At 38.2% G+C, this 23777-nt stretch overlaps 1 protein-coding gene across 2 annotated transcripts in view; it reads left to right on the top strand.

Moving 5' to 3' along the window:
• The first annotated feature begins 4397 nt into the window (after positions 1-4397).
• The window catches only part of CASTOR2 (cytosolic arginine sensor for mTORC1 subunit 2), an 80593-nt gene continuing 61213 nt past the window's right edge, over positions 4398-23777 (top strand). The window contains exon 1 of one of the 2 annotated variants that reach the window (XM_072415890.1): positions 4398-4724. In XM_072415890.1, the coding sequence (XP_072271991.1) occupies positions 4612-4724 (113 nt within the window). In that variant the 5' untranslated portion in view covers positions 4398-4611. The remainder of the gene's footprint in view (positions 4725-23777) is intronic. The other variant, XM_072415899.1, reaches the window with a different exon arrangement.

The raw sequence follows: 23777 nt of genomic DNA, 5'->3' as shown, positions 1-23777 counted from the left end.
TCATCAAATATCTACCCACACGGCTTTGGTATAAATTTGAACTTACTAACATTAACAAAAAATGTAGATATTTTTGGGTACGTTTCCCAAAGGTAACTATACTTCAGGTACATTCTATCAGCAAACTAACGTGTTACATTTCATTTAAGGCTTTTATGCTCACCTTCTTGTTGCCATCTACCAGATATGTGACAAAGAGGATTTTATGGCTGCTCTGGGGTTTGCTAGCTAAATTGCAGTGGAATTCTAGTGACCACATTAGCTTACTCACTCAAAAGTTATTACCTTCACAGATGGATTCCTATGCCCCGACATGCTGATAGGAAGACTTCCTGAAGCAGCTGTTCTTCTTGCTCCTCACCCCCTGTTCTCCACTCCTCTCTAGTAATAACACACCCCAATTACTGAATCAAAACTCAACAAGATTCATCTGTCCTGTGTCATTCACAACAGAGGGCTATAAGCATTTATTTTCTTCCATTATACTTTTCTCACTGGGGAACAGATCTTACAATAACCTGATTCTTGGTTTCAGATGGGTGCTTGGGGTTGTAGGTTTGGAAATATAAAGCTAGAAATGGACATATTTGAAGATAATAATGGTCACCTATTGAATTTAACAGCTAATAGTAGGCAAGTCTGAGCTCAACCTCCTGAGCTCCTGGTTTTGGGTCAGAAAGAAATCTGAAGGTATATGTAGGTACCTGTGGGTGCAGTTTTTTTTTAGGATTACAATAGGTTCAGGTACTGACTGGTGCCTTGATGCAGCATACTACAATGTAGCATTATATGCAGTGTTTCTGATTGCTAACCCATTGATTTTAGTGGGGTGGTCACCTGGTAAAGCTGTATTATTAGCATATACCTTCTACTGTTCTAAATGTAATGGCCTCTTCGGAACTGGCCTCTGATTCTAGTTTTACTCTATTACTACGGGTTTAACTTCCCCAACTCTGGAATAAACGTAACCTATCACTCTCTAGTTTGTGAAAATATTAACATGTTCTTATTGGGCAGGTGGATGATAGGTGGAGGAGAGTTGGTTCCAGGGGCAGGCATTTGCTTTAAAGGCATGTAGAGTACAAAAGAGGCTTTTAAAGTTAACAAACATAAAAAAAGACTTGCTTTATACCTCCCTCCCCTATGCTGAGCTCATCACTCATTTTTTCATTGACCTCTGTTATCAGTTTTTCTCTGCCAGTGTGGACAGCACTATAAACAACAAACCCTGGCTCCTTTGTATTGTCTGTCTTGCAGATAAGATTCTTTGGTACCATGCTAAACAGCTTAGTGACTCATCTAAGTGTATGTTTAGCAGAAGTTTGTGTAAAATAAACATGATAGCAAAACTGTAAAGTCAGCAAAGACAAGGTATTTCATAGTCCACAGCGCTGCCTCTCACACACTGTATCAGAACACATAAGCATTCCTGGGGGCATTGGATTTGCATATAGACCACAACTTACCTAAACTACCCAAGGGACAGAAAGCAAACATAAAAGGAGCCGGGCGGAGTGAGCTCCATATTATGTTAGTCTAGTCCTGACAATCTGTGTAGTCAATCAGAAAATTAGGTGGATTTAAGATACTTAAGCTGCGTACACACGGCAAATTTTTCTCGCCCGATAATCGGTATCGGCCAATTATCGGGCGAAAATCTGCCGTGTGTACAGTCGGTCGTCGTCCGACGACCGTCCTGGCGGATCCATGGACGATGGACGACGACCGATCCTAATGAAAGGGAAGGGGAGAGCGCGCAGCAGGGTGCCGCTCCGTCGCTCTCCCCCTCCCCTCTCCATAGAGCATGAACGGTGCTGTATGTACAGCATCGTTCATGCATCGTGCAGTCTTTTCTCGTTGGAAAGGATCGTGAAAGATCCTTTCCAATGAGAAAAATTGCAGGTGTGTACGCAGCTTTACTGCAGCTTCTAAATTTTGAGGACAATCTGGAAATATGCAAAATAATGGTAAGGCTGGAGTTCAGCTTTAACATGCATGTCAAACAAAAAAAAAAGAAAAGAAAATACTTTTAATAATTAAATTCCAATAGATGCACAATTGCCCATGTTGTATTTCCTTACGTACTTCTTGATCTGTCCAAAGTTCATTGTGCACCTAATTTACTGTTTTTACTTTTCTGCACAGAAATATCAAACCCTTCTTACCAGGTGGGCTTTGGTTCCCCAATATTTGTTTGGGTTAGTAAATGCTATGAGCATTCACTTTGCAAAGAATATCCAATCACATGCAAGGAAATCCTAAAAAAAGGATTTTTGACTGCATATGGTTGGATGAATAAAGTTGGCAAAGCTACACCTCATTCACTAAATAAAATGGATGAAAAAAAGTTTATATTCCTTTAGTACATCAATCAAATATTGGTTCTATGTCCAGCCTTGACTCCTGCCAAAACTAGTTAAAGGACTTGTACCAACAAGAATTTGTCAAGCGTGGGGGGACTTAACAGGGAGTATTAAAGAATGTTACTTGCTAGAGTAGCCTTAAAAGAGAAGAGAGCCTTAAAAGTGTAAAGTAGCTGACTTTACCTAAAGATACCCACTCTGGGAGAAACATGGAGGCTTTCTACTTAAGGTGAAACTAAACTTTGCAATTAAATATTCAGGCTGGTTCTTTACTACACATGTCTGTTCAGCATTTTTTAACAAGTTTTACCTAAACTCGCCTCTCATTACTCCTTCACTGGTGCCAACCTCCTCACCTGGTCCAGGTTTGGGATGGCTTCAGACATCTTGATTGGCCAGGCAGGGGTGATTCACCTCTGGGTCATGTGTACAGGATTTATTCCTTGTATCCAGCTATCCTGGGAAGGGTTGCAAACAGCATGTCCCTTATGCAATAATTTCAATTAAAAAATCATTTTATTTCTATTTTACAGTGCTACTTTTCTGGCTATTAGTCTGAACCACTGACTTCAGGAGCGTTTTTTTTATTTTTTTTAATTAATTTACCCTAGAAATCAGATTAAAGGCGGACATAGAAGTCAGCAATGTCAGTCGCATGTCTTCATCGGGGAAGATTTAAGTGTATTCATACTGAATATGTAGATATCAGGTTATGTCATTTGATTATCTGTTCAGTCTGTTGAAATAACAGTGGCGATAAATGTTATTAGTGTTCTTGTTTATTGTATGACAACAAGTAAAAGTTCCCAAGCTGACCAGCAGATGGAGAGAACGAGCAGCTGAATGCAGAGTATAAAGCTGTGCACAGAAGACTGAGCCCTATATGAACAATAGTGGCAGCTCTAATTAATAGCTTCTCTACAATAATATTTATTACAGTAGTTGTATTGCTCCTGGAAAGTATAATTGTAGAACAGTAAAAGTAAAACATAATCCACATATCCATGTAATTGGCCAATATTTGATTTGTATGCCTTGTATACATGCACTGTATAGGAAGCCCTGCCAGTTTTTACTGGTATCTGAGGCTCCATTAGAGGAGAAATCTTAGGGGAAATTTGCAGCAAAAAAACAGAGGATACTGAAGAGCTGGCAGGGCTGGTGGCATTCCCCTACATGGGAGTAAACGCTGAGCAGTCATAGGGAATGTAGGTGGGGAAATTCCATAGTTTTGACAGTAAAAGACAAGCAAACTTCCAATGGGGACAAGTGACAAGTGAGAGAAAAATCCTCTGACACAGCACAGGGACAGAGGACTGATAATATTGTGATAGGGACTCAAACCCTGCTGTAATTGATGCAAACCCAATACTTGTCTGTAGTTATATATCTTTCATTGCACTTCTGTCCTAGTGTATGAATGTGTCTGTACTTCACAATATCCTAGTTATTATTATTAACCGGTCACATAAGATTCTGGGCTCGTAGGTCTGTCTAGGAATGTAAAAAGAGTGTGAAGCAGGTCATATGAATCTGTATGAAATTCTGAATCTAATTCCAGGGCCCCTCAGACAACCCAGGCCTTAGGACTCTGCTTTCCTACAGTATCACTGTCTGTATCTGTCTGTCATTTGCAACCCCTATTTAATGTACAGCACTGTGTAATGTGTTGGCGCTATATAAATTCTGTTTAATAGAATCAGCCTGATAGTGTAAAGGTGTAATGTAACATTTTACCATTGCCATGTATTATATAAAATATACATTGCAGCAGTGACCCCTGTATAAACATGCAGTGTGAGGTAAATATATATTTATATATCAGTGTGTGTGTCTTTGTACTTGGTAAATAATGTAGGGACCCCATACAGTTATACATGTATGTCCAGGATCATTGTCCCAGCACACCATGACACATCCCAGGCAAGTAGGTGCCCAGTGATAGCTCTTCTTAGAGACCGGACTACATTTCCCATGATGCCTCGCTGGGCGGAGCATGCGCAATGGGGAGCGGCTTGAGTGGCAAGTTGTTTGTTACAGTGGAGCAGCAGCTGCTTTCTGCACTGTGGAGCTGCCGCTGTTCCGAGTCTTCCTGAACTCATTGAGCTTGTTCTCCTCAGCTTCCCCTCCACATCCCCCCCGTGTCCCTTCTCCCCCTCCACCTCCCCAATCACTCTGCTCGGGGTCTGCAATCACAATAGACGGCAACAATTTGTGCAGATGATCCACAAATGAGAAGGAGGAAAAGATGGAACTGCATATTCTAGAGCACAGACTAAAAGTAGCGAGCATAGCCAAGGAGAACATCCAGCTGTTTACCTATGGATTGATCAAACTTGCCTTTTTATCATCCAAAACCAGGTAAGAGGCTGCATTGGCTGCAGATTGGCCGATCATTGAACGATCTGTGCTCAGGTAAACAAGTTCTGATCAGCCTGTCATTGGTAATCACATTGGTGATGAATGAATGGAACAGGTGATGACTTCCATCCCCAGATATACAGTCTGGTATGATATAAAGGATGATCATGTGCTCCATACATGTAACATGCAGTATATGATTGTGATGACTGTAGATGTGTATTGTGGGACTTGTGTTGGGTTTTACAGATTGTGTTGTTGATCCTGTGGAACAATGGACTTGGTTTTGATAGGGGGGAGTGGCAGTGTATCCAGAGCATGCTGAAATGTGCACAGATATGTCTCCCTGGTGGCTCAGCTCTGCCATTGTTTGCAAACTAATGTATTCCAGACCCTTGTTTACTTCTTTGTGTATTGGAAGATGGAAATCTCATGGGAGAAAATAAGGGGTGCAACTCCCAGACCCTCTAATAATTAATGACGATCAAGAGTTAAACCTTGATTATTTGAAGATGGCCAGCAAACCCCTGCACTCCATCTCTCTGCCCCATGGATGGCTTTGCCTCTTTTCACACCACTCAATGGCCATCTGTGTTGTTTTTAGGAGAAGGGTCATCAACAAAAACATGTTTTATGGCATTTGTGGCTCCTGTTATTTAACTCTTGCTATCTTCATTTTCTTATGTTTTTATGCAAATATTCTGATTCTTAGTATCCAGTAAATAAATGCAATTAAAGTCATCAACAATGGCTATCTGCATAAAACGGAAGGTACGGTGTTGTTGTCAGAATAGAAAAAAATACAGCAGGTTATGTCAGAACCTAGATAGAGAGCAAAATAAAACATAAAGATAGAGAGTAATATTTATTATATATCAATATAAAATATATAAATATTTAGAACAATATATAGGATGTAAGATATAGAAAAATATATAAGTTAATGATATAGAACAATATATATAATATTTAAAGATGTAGAACAATATAGAAGATAAAAAGATATAGAACAATATATAATATAATGGCATAGAACAATATATAAAGATAAAGAACAATATATAAGATGTAAGATATAGAACAATATATAAAATAATGACATAGAACAATATATAACGATATAGACCAATATACAAGATATATCAATGGAGTTATAACGGCAGCTTGTGCTTCTTCATGGAAATGCCAGTTGCCTGGCTGTCATTGCTCTGACTTATCTGATTTCAAGCAATCATGGAACCAGAAGGAAGTTGGAGTCCTCTGATGTCCATGTTTGTGTGTTTCCAGTCTATAATGTATGTTACCAATAAGGCCATCATATAGCACAGAGGTTGCAGGTTCAATGCCACTTGTACCCATAAGTGGAGATTTGCTTTTCATTTCAGCTGCCTGTATTATGAATCAATTGATTGTGTGAATGTTGTACTTTCACTGCAGGTAATCTCTCTTAATGCATTTTTACATCGTGTTTAGTCTGAATTACTGAAAGGTTTGTGCTTTTTAATACCAACTTGCAGTGTAAAGGTAAATTGCTAAGTGACTGCAGTACCAAATACCTGGCTGATGGCTGTAAGGGATGGAAGGAATTCTTGTATGGTAGTGACATATTCTCCTATATCCTGACACATGTGACACCGGTGTGTGTCACTTGTTTTCTATAAGAACAAGCCTTTCATATATCTGTGCACTTCATCCTACCATTGTCTGAGTTGGGGGGGGGGGGGGGGTATAAAAGTTATACTTTTTAATGTGTACAATTGTTTAAGGTTGCCCTTGCTTTGTACATAGCTGTTTAGGATATCAGCATATTATCACTGAATATAGTGTCTTATAATCACAGCTGTAGTTGGGTTTAACAGATGTATGAAAAATAAATCTAATTAGTAATGGATATCAATAGGATAATTGATGGACGCTCTGTTCTGTGTATTATGTGTTTGGTTTAATCTCTGGTTTGTGTCTGGGCCCTGCAGCCTCACAGGTTTCCACTAGGTATGAGCTGGAAATTAATGCACATTCCATTAGTCGGGCTATCATTCCAACAAAAGATCAGTGTACAAATGTTCACTGTACATCTGATTTTGTCTAAGGTCAGGAGTCTGGAAAACACTTGTGTAACCATCTGGAGGTTGTGGCTGTGTTATCATTGTAGTGCTTTGTTGAGATTACAGCGTGTGTATGATGTGGCCTTGTATCTTGCTTTTCATTTACCACCCTTTTAGTTTAAGTGGTTGGTTATGAGATATGCTAGCTGTAAATATGACAGCGTGGGCTTGGTAAACAATAATGGCTGGTTTGCACCCACACAGCTAACCAATGGAATGTTGACATGGGAGATTTCATTTTATAATGCACATTTTTCCTTCAATTGAGCTAAACACATTAGCTGTGTTTATTTTTCAATACTCTAGCTTTTATCTCTGGCGTTTGTGATTTAGGTTATGTACACGCCTCAAATATCTGTTGCTGGAAACAACCAGTGACAGTGACAACGGTTTCCAGTGACAGTTGAAGGAATGAGTGCTGTACACACAACATCCGTTCTGTTTTATGGAGTGGGGAGGGCTAGCAAGCAGCACCCCGTTGTTCTCTCCTTCAGTGCAATGTACAGCAGTTTTTCCAGAGCAGTCTTCTTTTGATGGTGCACGGTACGTTAAACCTTACATTAACCCCACAGGCAAAATGTACACTGTCATGGTAAAACTATATTTTCAAAGCAATAGAAAGAGCCTTCTAACTAATACCCCAAAATGCTTTGCATTCTTTTCCAATATACTCAGTTATTTTTTTTAATATTCTAAACATCAAAATCAGGTTATTAAATTGTATGTGTGGGTAGAAAAAAAATGTTAGATTTTTGCAGTACATACATATATCAAAGTACCTATTGATCCTGATGGAAATCGCTGGCACTCCTTCCTTCTGGTGTTGTCTCTGCTGCATTGAAATCCCAAACTACGTTGTCAGCCCGAGTTCTCCCTTCTTGATTACACTACTCAAACTATCACCCCTCTCTTCCTCTCTCCATGTACATTATTTGCCATATTCATACGTATCGCTGCAGCATAAAATGGCCTACATTTTGAGGGGTTAAATATACTTCCCCCTTCATCAGGACTAGAAAATGGAAATGTGTCTAGATCTATATAAATTCAACAAAAATAAATATTTACTAAGAAGTGGTCTATATAAATTTGATTAAAATGAAATTCCTAATAGGTTAAAATAATAACTCCTTATAACTCACATGCATCAGTACTTGCTAAAAATAAGGACTGGAAAGAAAAGATCCGTGTACATTCCATATAAAAATATGGTTAGTAATGGTAAAAATCCAAAGGTGGTGATAAAATACTTAATCAAGAAGAAAAATATCTTCATTACCCCATAGTAAAAGGTAAACATAAAAAGACCCACACATAAAATAAAGATAAATGACTCCATAATAGGAAAAACTACGAAACTTTTTTCCAAAGATATCAGTTTAAAGTTATGGATATAAAGCAGAGGTCATGAAATACAATAGTATGGAATTCAGCTAAAGTATACATTATAAAGCTCAGTAGAACAGCAAAGAGTTAAAATCCTTCTGTTTACCTTTATAAGTTATATTGACCAGCTAGAAGCTGGCGTGGGGTGTAACCCAATTTTAAATGACCGAGCAAACAACTTCCAATTTTCTTGTCCGTGCTTAAATTCTGCAAATTACCGAGATTAGAACAACAAAGACATTGGACAGGCACAGCCTTTGCAAAAAGGTTTCAGAGCTAAACCGTGCTTGTTCATTGGTTTCCAAAATCCTACACCCACAGTGTGTATAGGAATAGGGTAGTTGGGAGATGTAATTTTTGGGGGGTAAGCCTACGAAAATGGGGACTTACCCAGGGTATTCTGCTGACCTGTATCCAAGTAGCTGCCACTGCAAGAATGGTACATTTTGTTTCTTGCTACAGGAACAGGAGATACATTTTTTGATGCTCTACTGGGCATCAGAAGGTTGGATGGGGTAAATTTATGTCATTCCCGTTGATCACCTTTATTTTGTCCACTGTTGAGTGTGTTTTTTTTCCATGTGTATAATTATCTTTATTTGCAAAATTCACTTCCAGTTTTTTTGTTGCCTTCTCTAATGGCAGTATAGAGGCTATTTAGTTTAGTTTATATATATATATTCATACACATTACTTGCTGTTAATAATCTTATTGATGCATACATTTTAAAATCCTTGTTTGTTTATATGTTTAATCATATTTTCTTATTGCAAGCGGTGTGTTCTACACAATAGGTCTGTTTTACAGCAACTTATCCTAAAGCAAGTCAACAAACGTATGTAAACCAGAGAATTCTCTGTGTCTGATCATTGTTCATCAGGCCACAGATTGATATCACTGAGAGCTTCCACTAGTGTGTATAGCTACGTACACACTTCCAATTATTATCGTCGGAAAACGAACGACGAACGTTCCTGCACGATATACACGAACGATCGTATAGCACCGACCCTGCACATAGAGGTAACGACACGATCGTTCGTAGATATTGTACACACAATAGATACGATCGTTTAAGCGATAGAGGAACTATGTGCACGACAGGAAAGTGAACGGACGTTCGTTCATCACGCATGCTCTGAACATGGACGATCAACGAACGACCGTACACACGAACGATGTTCAACGATCGTCGTCCAATCCGATCCGCCGGTCCGGTCGTTCGTTTCCAGCGACTTTCCTCGTTCGTCGGCGTCGTTGGTTACTTTTTTACGAACGATTTTTTGCCCAATCGATCGTTCGTCGTTCGATTGGGACGATAAAAATTGGAAGTGTGTACGCACCTTTAGTTTGGAGCTTCTTCAGGCTTCAAATTCAAAGGTCAAGAAGGACAATTCTTTGAAAAAAAATAAGAGAAGGGACAATGTTTGGCTTGCATGGTGTTCTGTGTCCACTGATGATAACAATTTGTTTATCATGCTGTGACAAGAAGATGTCCAGTGAAATAAATGATCAGTTTTCTTTATAGAAGTCAATGTGAAAGAGATCAAGTTATTACCATTGTTGATCAACAGCCTGATCTCAAAATAGTTCAATTCCAACCTGTTGGTAGATGACAGAATAGAGATTTTCTAATCTTGGCGGTAAAACACATTATGAACAGTTATGGTTATTCTGGTTATAGACATAAGATGGCTATGGAAAAGATCCAAAATAGTCAAAGTGTGAGTAGACATGATTTCATTTACAGATGTAAACCATGAGTCAGTCCTCACCAGAAGACTACCACTAGGCAAATAACCAACTGCAGCACAAATCTGCTCTGCCGAACCCTAAACTAGCACTAAGACCACCAGCAGATGGAAAAAATACTTACCTTTCATTAACTATAGACAGAAAATCTGATTGGCTGTTTGTTAGTGCCTCTTTCTGCACATGGATCTCAGCTGCAGCACAGGTCCAGAGGGTGCAATGATACTGGCTTTTAATTGAACCTCTGGCCTGACTATGGACAGTAATGTTTTTGCATTACGGTGGGGTGAGCTGAGCTTCTGAGGGAATGTATGTTAATTGCAGTCGTGGGGCAGGGTGAGCTGTTGAGGGAATGCTAGCAGGGGGAGTGGCATGTTCTGAGCTGTTGGGTGGGGGTGGGGCAGGGGCAGGGTGTGCTGAGCTGCTAAAGGAAGGTTGGGAGTTAGAGCTTGGTGAGCTGAGCTGCTGAGGGAATTCCCTGAGTGACCTAAGTGTCACTCGGAGAACTTGGAACCAACCTAATACCTGCATACATATCTCATAGGTATCCGCTGTAATTATGTCACATTATTCATCCTAAAATTCTGATCAAATGAAAGTTAGCAGATGCAGATAGTTAGTCCCTGGCAAAGTTGATGTTTGAGATTTAAGATATGTATAGATGTAAAAATCTGCTGTCAGTGCAACCATCCCCCAGTGCCCATACAGGGCTGTGATGAATAAGGGTGTACAGTAATGTTTTCTTTTTTTTTCCGAAGTGTACTTTGCTTGAACTTGCTTTAAGATTCATGACTTAGTTCAGATATAGGCTTGCCTGTACAATGAACTATGTTGTCCATGTATTGTAAACACCTTTAATTTGTGTCAGTAGCAGCAATAAAACCAGAGACGCACTGAAAGAACTTGTTGTTAAACTGGTATTTTCTTGACTGTAAATGTAACATTTAGCAATAGCATTCATCAGCTATTTTCCTAAGTGCACACATTTGGGCTGGTTCAGGCCATCCTTATAGCTGCCCTGGGACCTGAAAATGTGCATTGTGACCTACTTTGGGAGGCCATGGAGCCTGCGGACAAATATCCCTACTGTAGACCATTGTCACCAGAATTTCGAGTTGTCATGAAGAGATCAAAAGATGAGGAAAAAATAACATTCCTGTGGCACCAAGTGTACCTTGGCAATGGAAGAACAATTCATTGTAACACTGATTATTTTGGCGCTTAAGGCCCATCTTAAAAAATGGGATGCCCCAGTGTATGAAATGGGTCCTTAACAACTTCACACAACTTTCTAGGTGCTGTAGAGGCTCAAAACATTTTTATCCTTGGTAATAGTTCCTTGTTGTTTGGTAAATTGTTTTGCTTATCAAACCTCTGATTATTAATAAACCTATACCCTCCATACAGATGTGCACCTACACAAGTGCAAATGTTTATGCATAACTATGGGCCTTCATACCTCACTCCATATCCTTGCCCTTTTGTACCACTTGTAGTTTTACCCTAGCTTCCACATATTTACAGAGGGGTTAAAAAATAACAGGTATCTTAGTTTACTATCTCAAGTGGACCACACTGGATAAGATTAAATCTGTGTTTCCCTGTATAGTATGAGGGTTTACCTGACTGCATAAAATTTGAATTGATTGATGTCCTTACAGAGCTGGTGGTAATTATAGTTCATCTGGCAGGACACCCATCAAACTGTATGGTACCAACTTTGCTCATTGAGTTTAATATATTTTGTAATCTTACCAATGACTCCAAATGGCCCCCCTTTAGTGTCCCTGGTTCAGCTTATTGTGCCATGTATATGTATGTAGTGTGGATATAGGAATATAATAGAGTTAGGGGCTCATATATACCTGCAATACATGTACATGAAGACATTGGTATGTGAAATAGCAATAAGCCTCCATCAAGGAGAAATCTGAACAGTAGACAGAATAAAGTTATTTGTTAACACAAAAGTGGTTTACTTATGTTCTGTTCCCATTATTTGGGGGGAAAAAACAACATACAAGAATTTAGGTCTTTTAGGACTTAACATTCTGCCTCTGTAAAGGTGCGTACACACTTCCAATTTTTATCGTTCCAATCGAACGACGAACGATCGATTGGGCAAAAAATCGTTCGTAAAAAAGTAACCAACGACGCCGACGAACGAGGAAAGTCGCTGGAAACGAACGACCGGACCGACGGATCGGATTGGACGACGATCGTTGAACATCGTTCGTGTGTACGGTGGTTCGTTGATCGTCCATGTTCAGAGCATGCGTGATGAACGAACGTCCGTTCACTTTCCTGTCGTGCACATAGTTCCTCTATCGCTCAAACGATCGTATCTATTGTGTGTACAATATCTACGAACGATCGTGTCGTTAACTCTATGTGCAGGATCGGTGCTATACGATCGTTCATATATATCGTGCATGAACGTTCGTCGTTCGTTTTCCAACGATAATAATTGGAAGTGTGTACGTAGCTTAAGCCAGCCTGTATTCTCTGCAGCACCAACTCTTCATAGACCCATATGTAACTGTTTAGAAACTCATTAACTTTTTATATTCTGGGTAAAGATTCTCTTGATAGTCCTTTCCCTTCTTATACTGACCTTCCCCTCACTCCCCTGATTCTCTGTGTTGTTGATAAGGCTAATTTGGGAAATTCAGGTTTCTCACTCCATCATAGAATCTATGAAATGCTATAAAGTGATTATGCTGGAATATATACTGATAGATTTAAGATACATTTACTTGGCACTACTACTGTGATGTTCAGTTTGTAGGGTTCAGTGACCATTATCCCACAAGTCAGGGTAAAGAGGCCCAGTAAACACACAATATATCAGGTTCTGTGTGTGCACTTCCTGCCTTTTTGTTGCATCAATGCCTGCAGTTAATATTTCCCTTCTCAGCAGCTGGGAGCATCTTACTTTGATCAAAGGAATTGAATGGGGGAGTTCTTTAGTTCTGGATCAAAGTACACTGTATGTTGTAGCTGCATGTGAAGCAGGTTTTTTTCAGCCAGGCCTCAATTTTATTCAACGTTGGTTGTATTCCAGATACATAAAAAAATACGGGTGCCAACTTTTTCAGTTATTGAACCTTATTTTTTGCAAAACTTTAGATCCTCCTTCCTATTCCGGAAACCTGAAACCAAGGGGCTTGCATTATGCAGATGCAGGAAGATAGTGCTTCACATCTGTTGATCTCCTATACCTTGATCAGGAATTTTGGTAATAAGACAAGAGTTGTGGATGTGGTGACAAATTGTAGAAAGGGTGTAGTAACTGCTATACCAACCAGGAGAGTTCAGGTACTTGAAATTAAATCCAAATGATAAGTTTACCAGTTTTTCATCAGGACAGGTACACTAATTTTTATGCCATCATTCCACACTAATCTTAACATCTCAGATGTATTATGTGGAAGAACATATTAAATGCTAGGATTGTCATACTGAAGCCATTTTATAACTCCAGTTACTTGCCATAATTGTGTTTGGCTTGATGAAATAATGTCTGTAGATGGGAAACTTAAAATGTGTACATGCATATATGGAAACCGTGAGTCATACTGTCTACTAATAATATTCTGTTCCTCATTTACACTTTGAGAAAACAGAGCCTCTCCTGCTTGGAGTGTTACCAGTTCTTATATTATGGTATTTTATATTATTGGAGACTTGTAACTGGGTTATTTAGGGAAATGGATGAGACATCTGTTTATGAAAAAGATGTCTATACGGTTTACATTGACTTGGATACTTTAGTATAAATTGGGCATTCAAAACTCAAAAAATTAAGATAAAAGTTCAACTCCTGACAAAAAATTTTACTTACATTATTCCACTTCTAACCTATCCCACATGATTGTGGTTTATCTTAACTTCAAAAGCAATCCACCATCCAGTTCCATTTGTCGGTGCCTTTTTTGAGTATTGGCCTGTTGATCCATCAATGTATAATTCCTATGCAGGCTGGGCCCTGACTGTCCCCTTGCCAGGGATCAGGGAGAGGGGGCAGGTGGTTCGTAGTTTGCCTGGAGTTAAGCTTTATCAATAAAGCAACATTTTGCTGCATTTTGTAGTACAAATAAAAAAAAAAAAGGTAACAAAAGGTAAAAAAAGGTTTCAATGTGAATCTGTGTCTATGGACATTGATGTATGTTATATTGTCAAGCAGAAAATGAACTGTAAATCAAGCTACAGCTGACCTCAATAGCTTTGAGCACTGTGAAGCAGTTCATCATCAAAACTTACAGCAATGGAACTGAAGTCATTTTAAGTCATTCCCTCTGGCAGTACAGCTCATCATGCTCTTTCTCACAGACCAGCTACTCTGTGTTTAAATGAGAAGTTTTTGTAAGCTTTAATGATAAATTACCCCATAGGGCTACAGAGGTCAGCAAGGGCTTGCTTTTTACATTGGCTACAGCTACCTTATTATCTACACTGCAGCTTACACATTACATCTCCCAAAACTGAACTACTACATGCATCAAATTGTCCTAGAATTTATTATAAAATTTGCAGAAAACTGGTTTGCTTGCATCATTAATTAGCATAGTAGGTAGTTAAAAAGCAATATTAATTGTCAAGCATAATAATACTTGTTCTTGAAGAATGGTGAGTGGAGTGTATACAGTTTCTGTATACCCCATTAACATTTGTAATTGCAAAAAAAAAAAAAAAACAGATTTGGCAAAATCCAGTAATGTGTCTTCCTTTAAGAGTTTTGTGCAGATCTCAGGCGGTGTGGAGTTAAAGCCTGGTGGTTATAAGGTCAGCACAATGTGAAGTTGGTTTAAGCGCTGGTTACCAGGCAAGGTAGGATGGAAATGACTGTGCTTTGCATGCTGTGTATACAGAGCATTAGGGGATATAAGGAAGTGTTTGCATACTCTTTATTTGTTGTTATGACATTCTGATAAAACTATCCAGCAACAAGTAAACTAGCACATGAAACGTTGAAAAATGTCCTTATTGTTGTGAAGGGATTTAGGGGGATTGGGTGGCAGACAATGTTTTCATTCATATGGCACAAGGAGAAGGGCTGTGTTTAGAGATTATGCTGATCTAGACACTAGTGAAGGGGTCACATTGTGCTGGTTCTTACCTTATTGTAAACATCCGCATCACCAAGGGCTTTAAAGTGTCTTTTCCCCAGCAGGGCAGCTCCACTAACCACATATCTTCTTTCCCTTATCTTCTCTCCCTTCACCTGCTGGCAATGGAGAGACTATGGCCCGTGGAAGCCTGCCTGGTACTTTCTCTCTACTACCCGAGCAGCTGGGCACCACACAACCAAATGTGGGGAAAGCCAGTGAGTCCCATACTCGGAATGTACCAGGTATTTTTTTCCCTTGTGGGCTGAGAGAATAGTAGAACATTAGGTGTGGATGAGATGAAGATATGCTGCTAAGGCACCATTAAGCAGAGAACATTTCATATTGGTCATTACATCCAATCCAAATTTACAATTTTGCATTGCAGATATGACATCTGGAAGCTAATTAGTTATGAAGGGCAGCAATAATTTTATGCATACACTGAGCTTACATATTATCATTTTATCCAATCACACAAATAAATAAAAGCCTGAATCTGGTATAGTCCCCTTACCTGGGGACTTTACATTTCTTGCTATGACACTTAAATCCCACTAGACTGAATAGCAGCCAGTCAGAGATGAAGAGAAAAGAGGAGCGTGTGCTATTTTTCATTGCACTGCGCAGGTAAATGGGAGGGATAGAAAGGGGCCAATGTGAATGAGCTAAAGTTTCCTGGAATTTATAGTGGACTGGACAACATATTCACAATAATATATATATAATGGGACTTGGGTACCTAAAGGCCACCATGTGAAAAATAATTCAAATAAAATTTAAAAGTAACGCTATTAGCTCTTTCAATACCTATGTACATTATCTTGCTGCTTTTAATGAGTAATTTGCAGACTGGACATTCGTACAAATCCTACACTATATTTAGAATTGATAGATTCTCTGCAGTGTATAAACATACTGGTAAAAGGCAGAAATGGAATTTCACGTGCCAAAATCCTGTGCGGGTCTCTGCATTTGTTTACTGTCTAAGAAAATACTTTCACCTGGCACAAGGTTTCTAACAATTGTCTATCAACTTGTCATCATCAGTTACCAGCCAGGACGGCTTCACCAATAGTAATAAAAATTATGGAAAAATAAAGGGATTTTCAAAAAATTGTTTGATGGTGTAAGCCATTAGATTTCTGTGTTGTCCTTTGTTTATGGAACGAAAACATAAAAAAAAAAATGTCTGTACTTTTTAGTTCAGCAGGACAATAAAAAGGCAAAACCTCTGTAGAGGCAGAGACCTGCACACGAACAAGTGCAGTGTTCTACTCTTATATCCCGAATGTTGTGTTTGAATGAGTCCAATGGTTGGCTCTGGAATAATGGATTATTATGCTGAGTTTTAAGATTGTGAAAAATTGGGCTTCAGTTGGATAGAAGAGGTGCATTATAAGTATTCAATATATATGATAAAATTGGCCTACTAATGTAAATAATTTAAGGGGAAGGAGTACATATAAGAAAGGAAAAAAGATCCAATTAGAGGTAGTGTTGACCTCATAACAAGTTTATCAGTAGATCTACAGAAGTACATATATGAAGTTGTATCTAGACATTGTAAGAGATATCTAAAATTAGGCTTGGGCTTTACTACCTCCTATACTATAAACCCTTTTTTTGGCTTCTATTTTGTATACAGCTAGTAACTGTTGGGCATATTTAGACATTAATGGTTCCCTACTGCACCAAAAATTGTCTTGTTATCTGGTAATACTGTTTTCAAATATAGGAGAATTCTTTTGCTCTGAACCAAAATGTCAGGACCTTGTTTTGCAGGATAAAGATCTTCCTGTGTTGTTTTTTTCTTCTTCTGTGATTGTTCGTAGAACAGCTTTAAGATGGCTAATAACATGTCAATTACTCTTCCAGTAGCCAGGAGGGCAAAAAGTATTAACTCAATGACTCTTAGCTTTCCGATTCTATACACAGCATTGGTTTACCTCCTCGGGTAAGCAGCAAACAGATACTTGACATTGTATTAGACAGTGCCACCTCCTAGAATATTTTATACCCATTTTCCTACATAATAGAATGTAATCATTTTCTTTTCTTTGTTGTTTATTTTCATTGGGCCATTACTTTTTTGCGTGGTTGTCATGATGTGGATGGGCTTCGAGTGAGGTCTAACTCTTAAAGTCAGTGGTGGGAGGAAGCTAGATTAATACTTTCTGTCCTTTTGTGTCTTTTCCTTTCTCTAATACTGCCTAGATATAGACTAGTGTAGAGTGAGAACCTAAACACACACTTTGCTCACTTTTGTAAACCTGGAACAGACCCCTGGAAGAATGAGAAGAGACATTATTCTTCAGTTCTGGATGTTTGGATTCGGACTGGGAGAATGTTAGTATACGCATGCTGCACCGGTTCCATGCTGTTCATAGCCAGTGTCATTAGGCATCTGGGTTGATGTCAGCGGCAAGGAGAAGAGCAGTCTGAAACCTTTGATTATGTAGGAGTGTGCATCACAGAGTCACTTACAACAAAGCTTGCATAGGGATGAGAACTTTTCTCCATACCTTTATATAACAGCACCAGGCCAGTCATCAAACACCGATTGTGTTAGAAAGAAGGGGCAGCAAGTTTTCATGTTCTTCCATAGCCTGAAGTACTTGATATCTTCATAGGTAAATGTATGTTCCTGGGGAAGGGGTAAACTAGAATCACAGGATTTGAAGTATGTGGGAATATTTTTTCTTTTTGAAAAGCTTTAACTTAGGGAAAAAAAACTTTGTTTTTTTTTTTTTTTTTTTATTTGTTGCAGTAAAGTTATAATTATTCCTGGTTGCCTGTATATCTGTACTTGTGCATTGTTTAAGTTAGCATCCCCTATAATACAGAATGTTTTCTGCAAGCTTAGCAAAACAAGGGTGCTGTCAAGCACTGTCTAATATAGGTAGAACATTCCTAACAAGGTATTTTGAAATTGTTCATTTGTAATCACAAGTAATTAGTGTTTTGCCCATAGTTGCTTCAAAGTTTTTGTAAAAGCAAGAAATGAAATGTATTGGAGAGCTGCTTTAGCAATTTCGGAAAAATTGCAGCTGTGCGAAAGTTGGAAAGGCTTCTCCGTTTATGACTGAGAAAATAAATAGGATGTAGCTGGCAGATAGGTAAGCTGTAGAAGATAAATGATCAGTTAGAAATCTGAGTTAGTCTGTAAACTGAAGCCGTTGAGCACGTCCGAATGCCTCGTTTTCATGTATAGCATGTTTAGAGGGTACATTTTAGGCCTTGGTAGATGAATTGCAAAATGTAAATACATTTAGACAGCTGTAAGACAATTGTGATTGTGTGTGATATTTTACAATAAGACAATAAGCATGGGAAAATATATATATATATATATATATATATATATATATATACTATTTTCATGTTTATATTAAACAAGTGCATTATCTGCTGTTTTACTTTAACCTTGGGAAAAAAAGAACATTCATCTGCTGACCAGTTCATGCAAAACATTGTATGGCTGGCTACTTTCTGACAATGAGCTCTTCTCTGAGGACTGTGGAATGAGCTGGTCATGTGTATCAGATAACCCAAATTAGACCTTTGCTAAGAAGCCACTCAGAGGTTTAGCTGAGCTAGAGAGAAGCAAACAACACTTAGGAATTGTTTGTTCTCAGTCCTGTGTGCTACTTTGTTTTTTAATTTTAAGTGCTATGTTTTCTGAGGGCTTTGTGTGCAACTGGTAATGTGAGTGTTTGTTAGAATGTTTGCTTAGGGGTATGTACATTTTTAGAACAGAATTCAATGTAGTGAGATGAATGTGTTGTTTTCATTATGTTTGTATGTGTGTGTGTGTATTTGTATTGTGCTGTTTTGTTGCTGAGTACATATGAGCATTGGCATCAGTACCTGGTATTGGTAGCTTACATTGCAATGGTCCCACCATGCTTTTATTAGCACACAAATGCAGAGCCAATTATTAGTTTTGTCATTATAGTTGATTTCCCGTTTACCAGCTCTAGGAGAGGTACAAATCCTATCTCCAAAACAGGTGAAACTTTTATGTTGATAGACACATAGGCAAACACAGGTGCCTGAAGGAGACGAGGTCATGTATGCCAGGTCATCCAGGCATACAAATGACAATATTATTTATATCAAAAGACAAGGTAGCAAACATAAGACACCAATAGTCTTTGTGGCTATCTGTAAAGGTGACATTCTTCCCAGATGGCCATTAATGTAAGAGGCATTTTTCTTACTGACCTTCACAATAATGTATCATGAGCTGTGTATATAGTAAAAGTAGAAGGGGTTGTTTCAAGGGTTTCCTCATGTAAAAAAAGTCAGAGAAAGGCTTCTCTATAGTCTATGGAAATGTATAATATTTGTTTTCATTTAGGATAATACAGTACTATATTTGCACTTATGGTTTTGCCACAGGATACCCATGTTTTGCTTGGTTACTAGGCTGATTAAATGGGGGCAGAAACCAGTGCATCATTCTCAGAAACCCATAAGTAATGATCATCTAATAAAGTAATATTAGTACAATGAAATAAATGGATTGTGATAGATTGCGACACCTTGCTCTTTGTACACATTTATGGATATAGTCTATACACTGTGAGGTTGGCCCGGTAGGTCATCCTTCTGAGAAGGGAATCTGTCTTGCACATAATGCATTTTAAATCATAAAGAATAACACTGAGCTTTCTGAGAAAAAATCAGCTTCTAGTTTTAGTCAGTCATATAAATCATTTTCAAATGATAAATTGTCCATCTAGCATATTGAAGATAACAAAAGTCAAATCCATGTTCAAACTAACGCTAACATATTGGTTCCCCTATATATTAGCTTCCAAGGCCAGCAGATATATTGGACTGTGCCGCCATATTGGAAGCGTTCAGCACAACCACATGGATGACCTTTACCTGTATGCATTATTTGTGCTTAGAAAACTGTCCATAAATACATATTAAAGTAAACGTATAAGGACTGCTAAGGTTCTGTGTCTCCCAACATGTTTACTTGTCCAACAGAACAGTTTGTACTTGTGTTTTAATAAACTGAATCTGATCTACATGTACAAATCCCTCTTTGTTAACAGTGTTCGGACCTGATGCTGTTTATTACTTAGATGGCTTTTCCACTAAATTAAATTGAAACAGGGTTTCAGAGTTGAAAAATCTGGGATGTGGCAGTAAATTATTGCAAATTTAAATGAGGTCAGTAAAAGTTTAAAGAAAGTTAAATGTCATGTTTACTCCTCTGATTTTTTCTCTTCTGCTCTGATGCTTAAACTAAGAATGCAGTAAAAAAGGAACAATATACAAAGTGAGAGCATACTGAAAAACGCTATGCCAAGGGGGTCATCCCTTCCCAGTCTATTCCAGAAGTTTTTCCAAACTGAGATGAAGTCTAACATTTTACAAGGAAAAGGTAAAAGGATTAAAGGACTTCTTGTATTTCATTTGAAACTGAAGTGTATTTTAGGGTTAAATTGTTCATTAAGGTTCTGGTAGATAAAAATGGAAAGCCCTGTTAGGTTTTAATTTCTCCCCTTGACCCTAATGAGGAGAAATTCTCTCTTTATTTTTACTGGGACAAGGTAATGGGGAAAGTCAGAAATTTAGGGCAGGTTTACATCTGTGCATTATGAGAACATTGGTTAAAATTTGCTGCGTTATTGCAATATACGGTAATGCACAGGTCTATGTGTGCTGCATTACACTACTGTACTGTATTACTGTATTTTTGCGTTAAAACACAAATATACACATGCTTTGTGAATTGTGAATCCAATCCCTCAGCTGTCATGAGAATAGAATTTGTTGGGGGAAATTCTCCAGTTACACCACCTGGTCCGATGACAACTTTTAAACATGCGATCTCCTCTTACCTTCCTCTTTCTTGCTGTACACTTGGAACAGAAAAACAATTTTCCACTAAAAATCTGTCTCTAGAGAAACAGAAATATGGAGATAAAGAAAATAAAAAGAGAAGGTAAGAAAATTGTGAATTTATCCCAACATTCTTCGCATTTGTCTGCTTTGTAAGTTTGAAGATCAAGGTATGTCAATGGCACACAAGGATAATTCCACACTCAAGTGATATTTGCTGTCACATAGAATGTTTTAAGGGCTTAGGGAGACCATGTATATCATCAAGGTAACATGGAAATTATCTAGGTGTGCTGGGACTATTTTTGTTCTGCATAAAGAACTACAAATTTCTCCTATTCTAAATCAGACACACAACCTTCTAAGGGCATCTGTTAACCTTCTGAACTACGTGTTGGATTAATCCGTTTTTGAAGCCTTTACATCTCTTTAAATTTGAATATAGATTGTGGTCAGGCATGTATGTATATATGTATGGTCATATCAGTACACTATGATTTAGAACAGTCTGGTATGTCCTCAGACATATCTTCTGATCTATGTGTGGGTGCTTGAGAGAACATGTATGATTACAGGTGTACAAAATGCATACGCTGGGCTGCCTTCCTAGGTTTCTTAGTGGTTTTTTATTTTCTTTTTGGAAGTGCAAACCTTAACTTCCAGGTTGTCATTTTAATGTTTTCCCATGACCCTGTGTCAGTATGCCACTGACAGGATGTACTGTTCAATGCACTTCAGAGGAAACAGCTGAAACTGGAATAGGATGCCGTGCAATCACAAACAGTGACCATGCTGGAATACATCAGTACAAGCATGTCCTTTGAAACAATTGTTAGAAGTCAAAACATTGTCCCCATAACCACAGGAGAGGAAATGGCTAAACTTTTGCTAGCTTGATAGGGCCACTCTCTCAGAATATTGCAGAGTCATGTGGCGATCGGTCGCATTTAATATTTTTTCGGGCAAATTTATTTGCTGCTTAAAACCAACATTTCTATACTACATGTTACACTTTTTTTATACTCATCTTGGAAGTCATTCTTGGAAATAAAATGTGAATCACTCTTTTGCTTCAATTCAATTATATTTTTTAACACTCCAGTTATTTTATTTAAATCGACTTTTATTCTTTATGTGTAAATATATCCATTCCCAACTTAAACCTCTTAATAATTAAAATTAAAAACTTCTCATTATTCATACAGTATACTGTGTTTTTCATTTATTTATTCACAATGTTATAGATGTTATAGTAAAAGTTTTCCTGCATGTGTGTGGGTAGGCTGTTTATAATTCTAGTGATTAAAAAGAGAGTTATCTACATTTAAATGGATTGCTACTATTCAACGTACCTCATATCTGTATCTGTTTGTAAGTTGTGATTCCTGCTATGAATCCATAAGTGTGTGTGAGTGTTATCCATCCTAAAGGTCTAATTAGATTTCCAAATAGGTTCTTAAACTAAGTTTGTACTTGCCTCCCTCTGGCTACAAGTTATAAATAAAATATTAATTTACATCTTCATATATGCTTAAAAAAAAAGAAATTAAAATCTCATATTTCTTAGCCTTGAGTATAATACATAAAACACTATAAATTCCCCCTTTATTAAAGCCTGTAAATAACTTTTTTACACATAATACCCATTTGGTGGTGTCAGTGCACCTCCCTATGTTCCTGAGGAGAGCAGGAGCAAAGAGGGGAACAGTAATAAATTAATGATAGATCTGAGACTATTGGTGCTGCTGAAATCACATTCAGGATGGCAGCACGATAATGGAAGGTCAATATAATTATAATGACATGATGGTCCGTATAAGCATATTCAACCATTTCAATGGGCATCTGTTATTTTTAACTTACAGGGTTATGGGCTATGCACAGCCAGTGGATGACCATAACTTGTCTGCTAAGGTATCATTGCAGTAACACTTCATTTATTATTATCGTGTTAATCAACCTTCTTTGCATGGGGAAACCCTTGAAATAACTTTCTGATCTTTTCCTCATGACAATAACACCAATACGCGCAGCTCACAGTACAGTAGTGTACAGTCAGTAGGAAGAATTCCTCCTACATTGCTGGCAAGAGTGTTACCCTAAGACTGCATACACACATGCAGTTTGTGTTGCTGGAAACAATCTTTCAGGATAGTTTTCTAGAGAAAAAATGTAGGATGTAGGAACAAGCACTGTACAAATGGCTCCTGATTTATAGGAAAGCGAGGAGGGATGGACCGCACTGTGCTTTCTTCCTTGACTTGTATAGTGGTTGTTCCCCATCGGTTGTTCATGTATCTGTCTTGATGGATGGACGACCACTATACACATGCCAGATTCTTACCCGAGACGAGCACAACTGTTCGTATCGGGCAAGAACCATCTGACGTGTGTACATAGCCTCACGGTTGTCCAAAAAGATCATTGGTGTTTGTCAAACTGACCTGAGAGGCACTCCTTGTTCAAGAAACACCTAGCAACTTCTGAAAAAACCCAGGTTGAGAAACTCTGCTATAGACAATGTAGTGAGGATTGCCTTGGGTACGGAAATTCTGGTTTACTCAGCTTTTGGCTGTGGCCACAACTGTAACAGATCATGGAGTGTTTCTCAAGTCATATTGAATGTTTTGATCTGTAATTATGTGTTGAGTTGACAGCAAAGCATAAACATTCTGTAGGAGGGGAGGGGCAAGCAAGATATTGGATATGGCAGTGTGGGGATCATCTTTGAGGGGATCCTAAAGGATCAAAGCATCCAGTGTCTAAACATAACTGATTTTAAAATGCAGTTCTCACAATATACTGTTACACAGTGAAAGGGTAAATGGAAAATATT

Source organism: Pyxicephalus adspersus, chromosome 1 (genome assembly GCF_032062135.1).
Source record: "Pyxicephalus adspersus chromosome 1, UCB_Pads_2.0, whole genome shotgun sequence".
Lineage (NCBI taxonomy): Eukaryota > Metazoa > Chordata > Amphibia > Anura > Pyxicephalidae > Pyxicephalus > Pyxicephalus adspersus.
The sequence above is the reverse complement of the archived record's forward strand: the minus strand, read 5'-3'. Positions and strand labels throughout refer to the sequence as shown.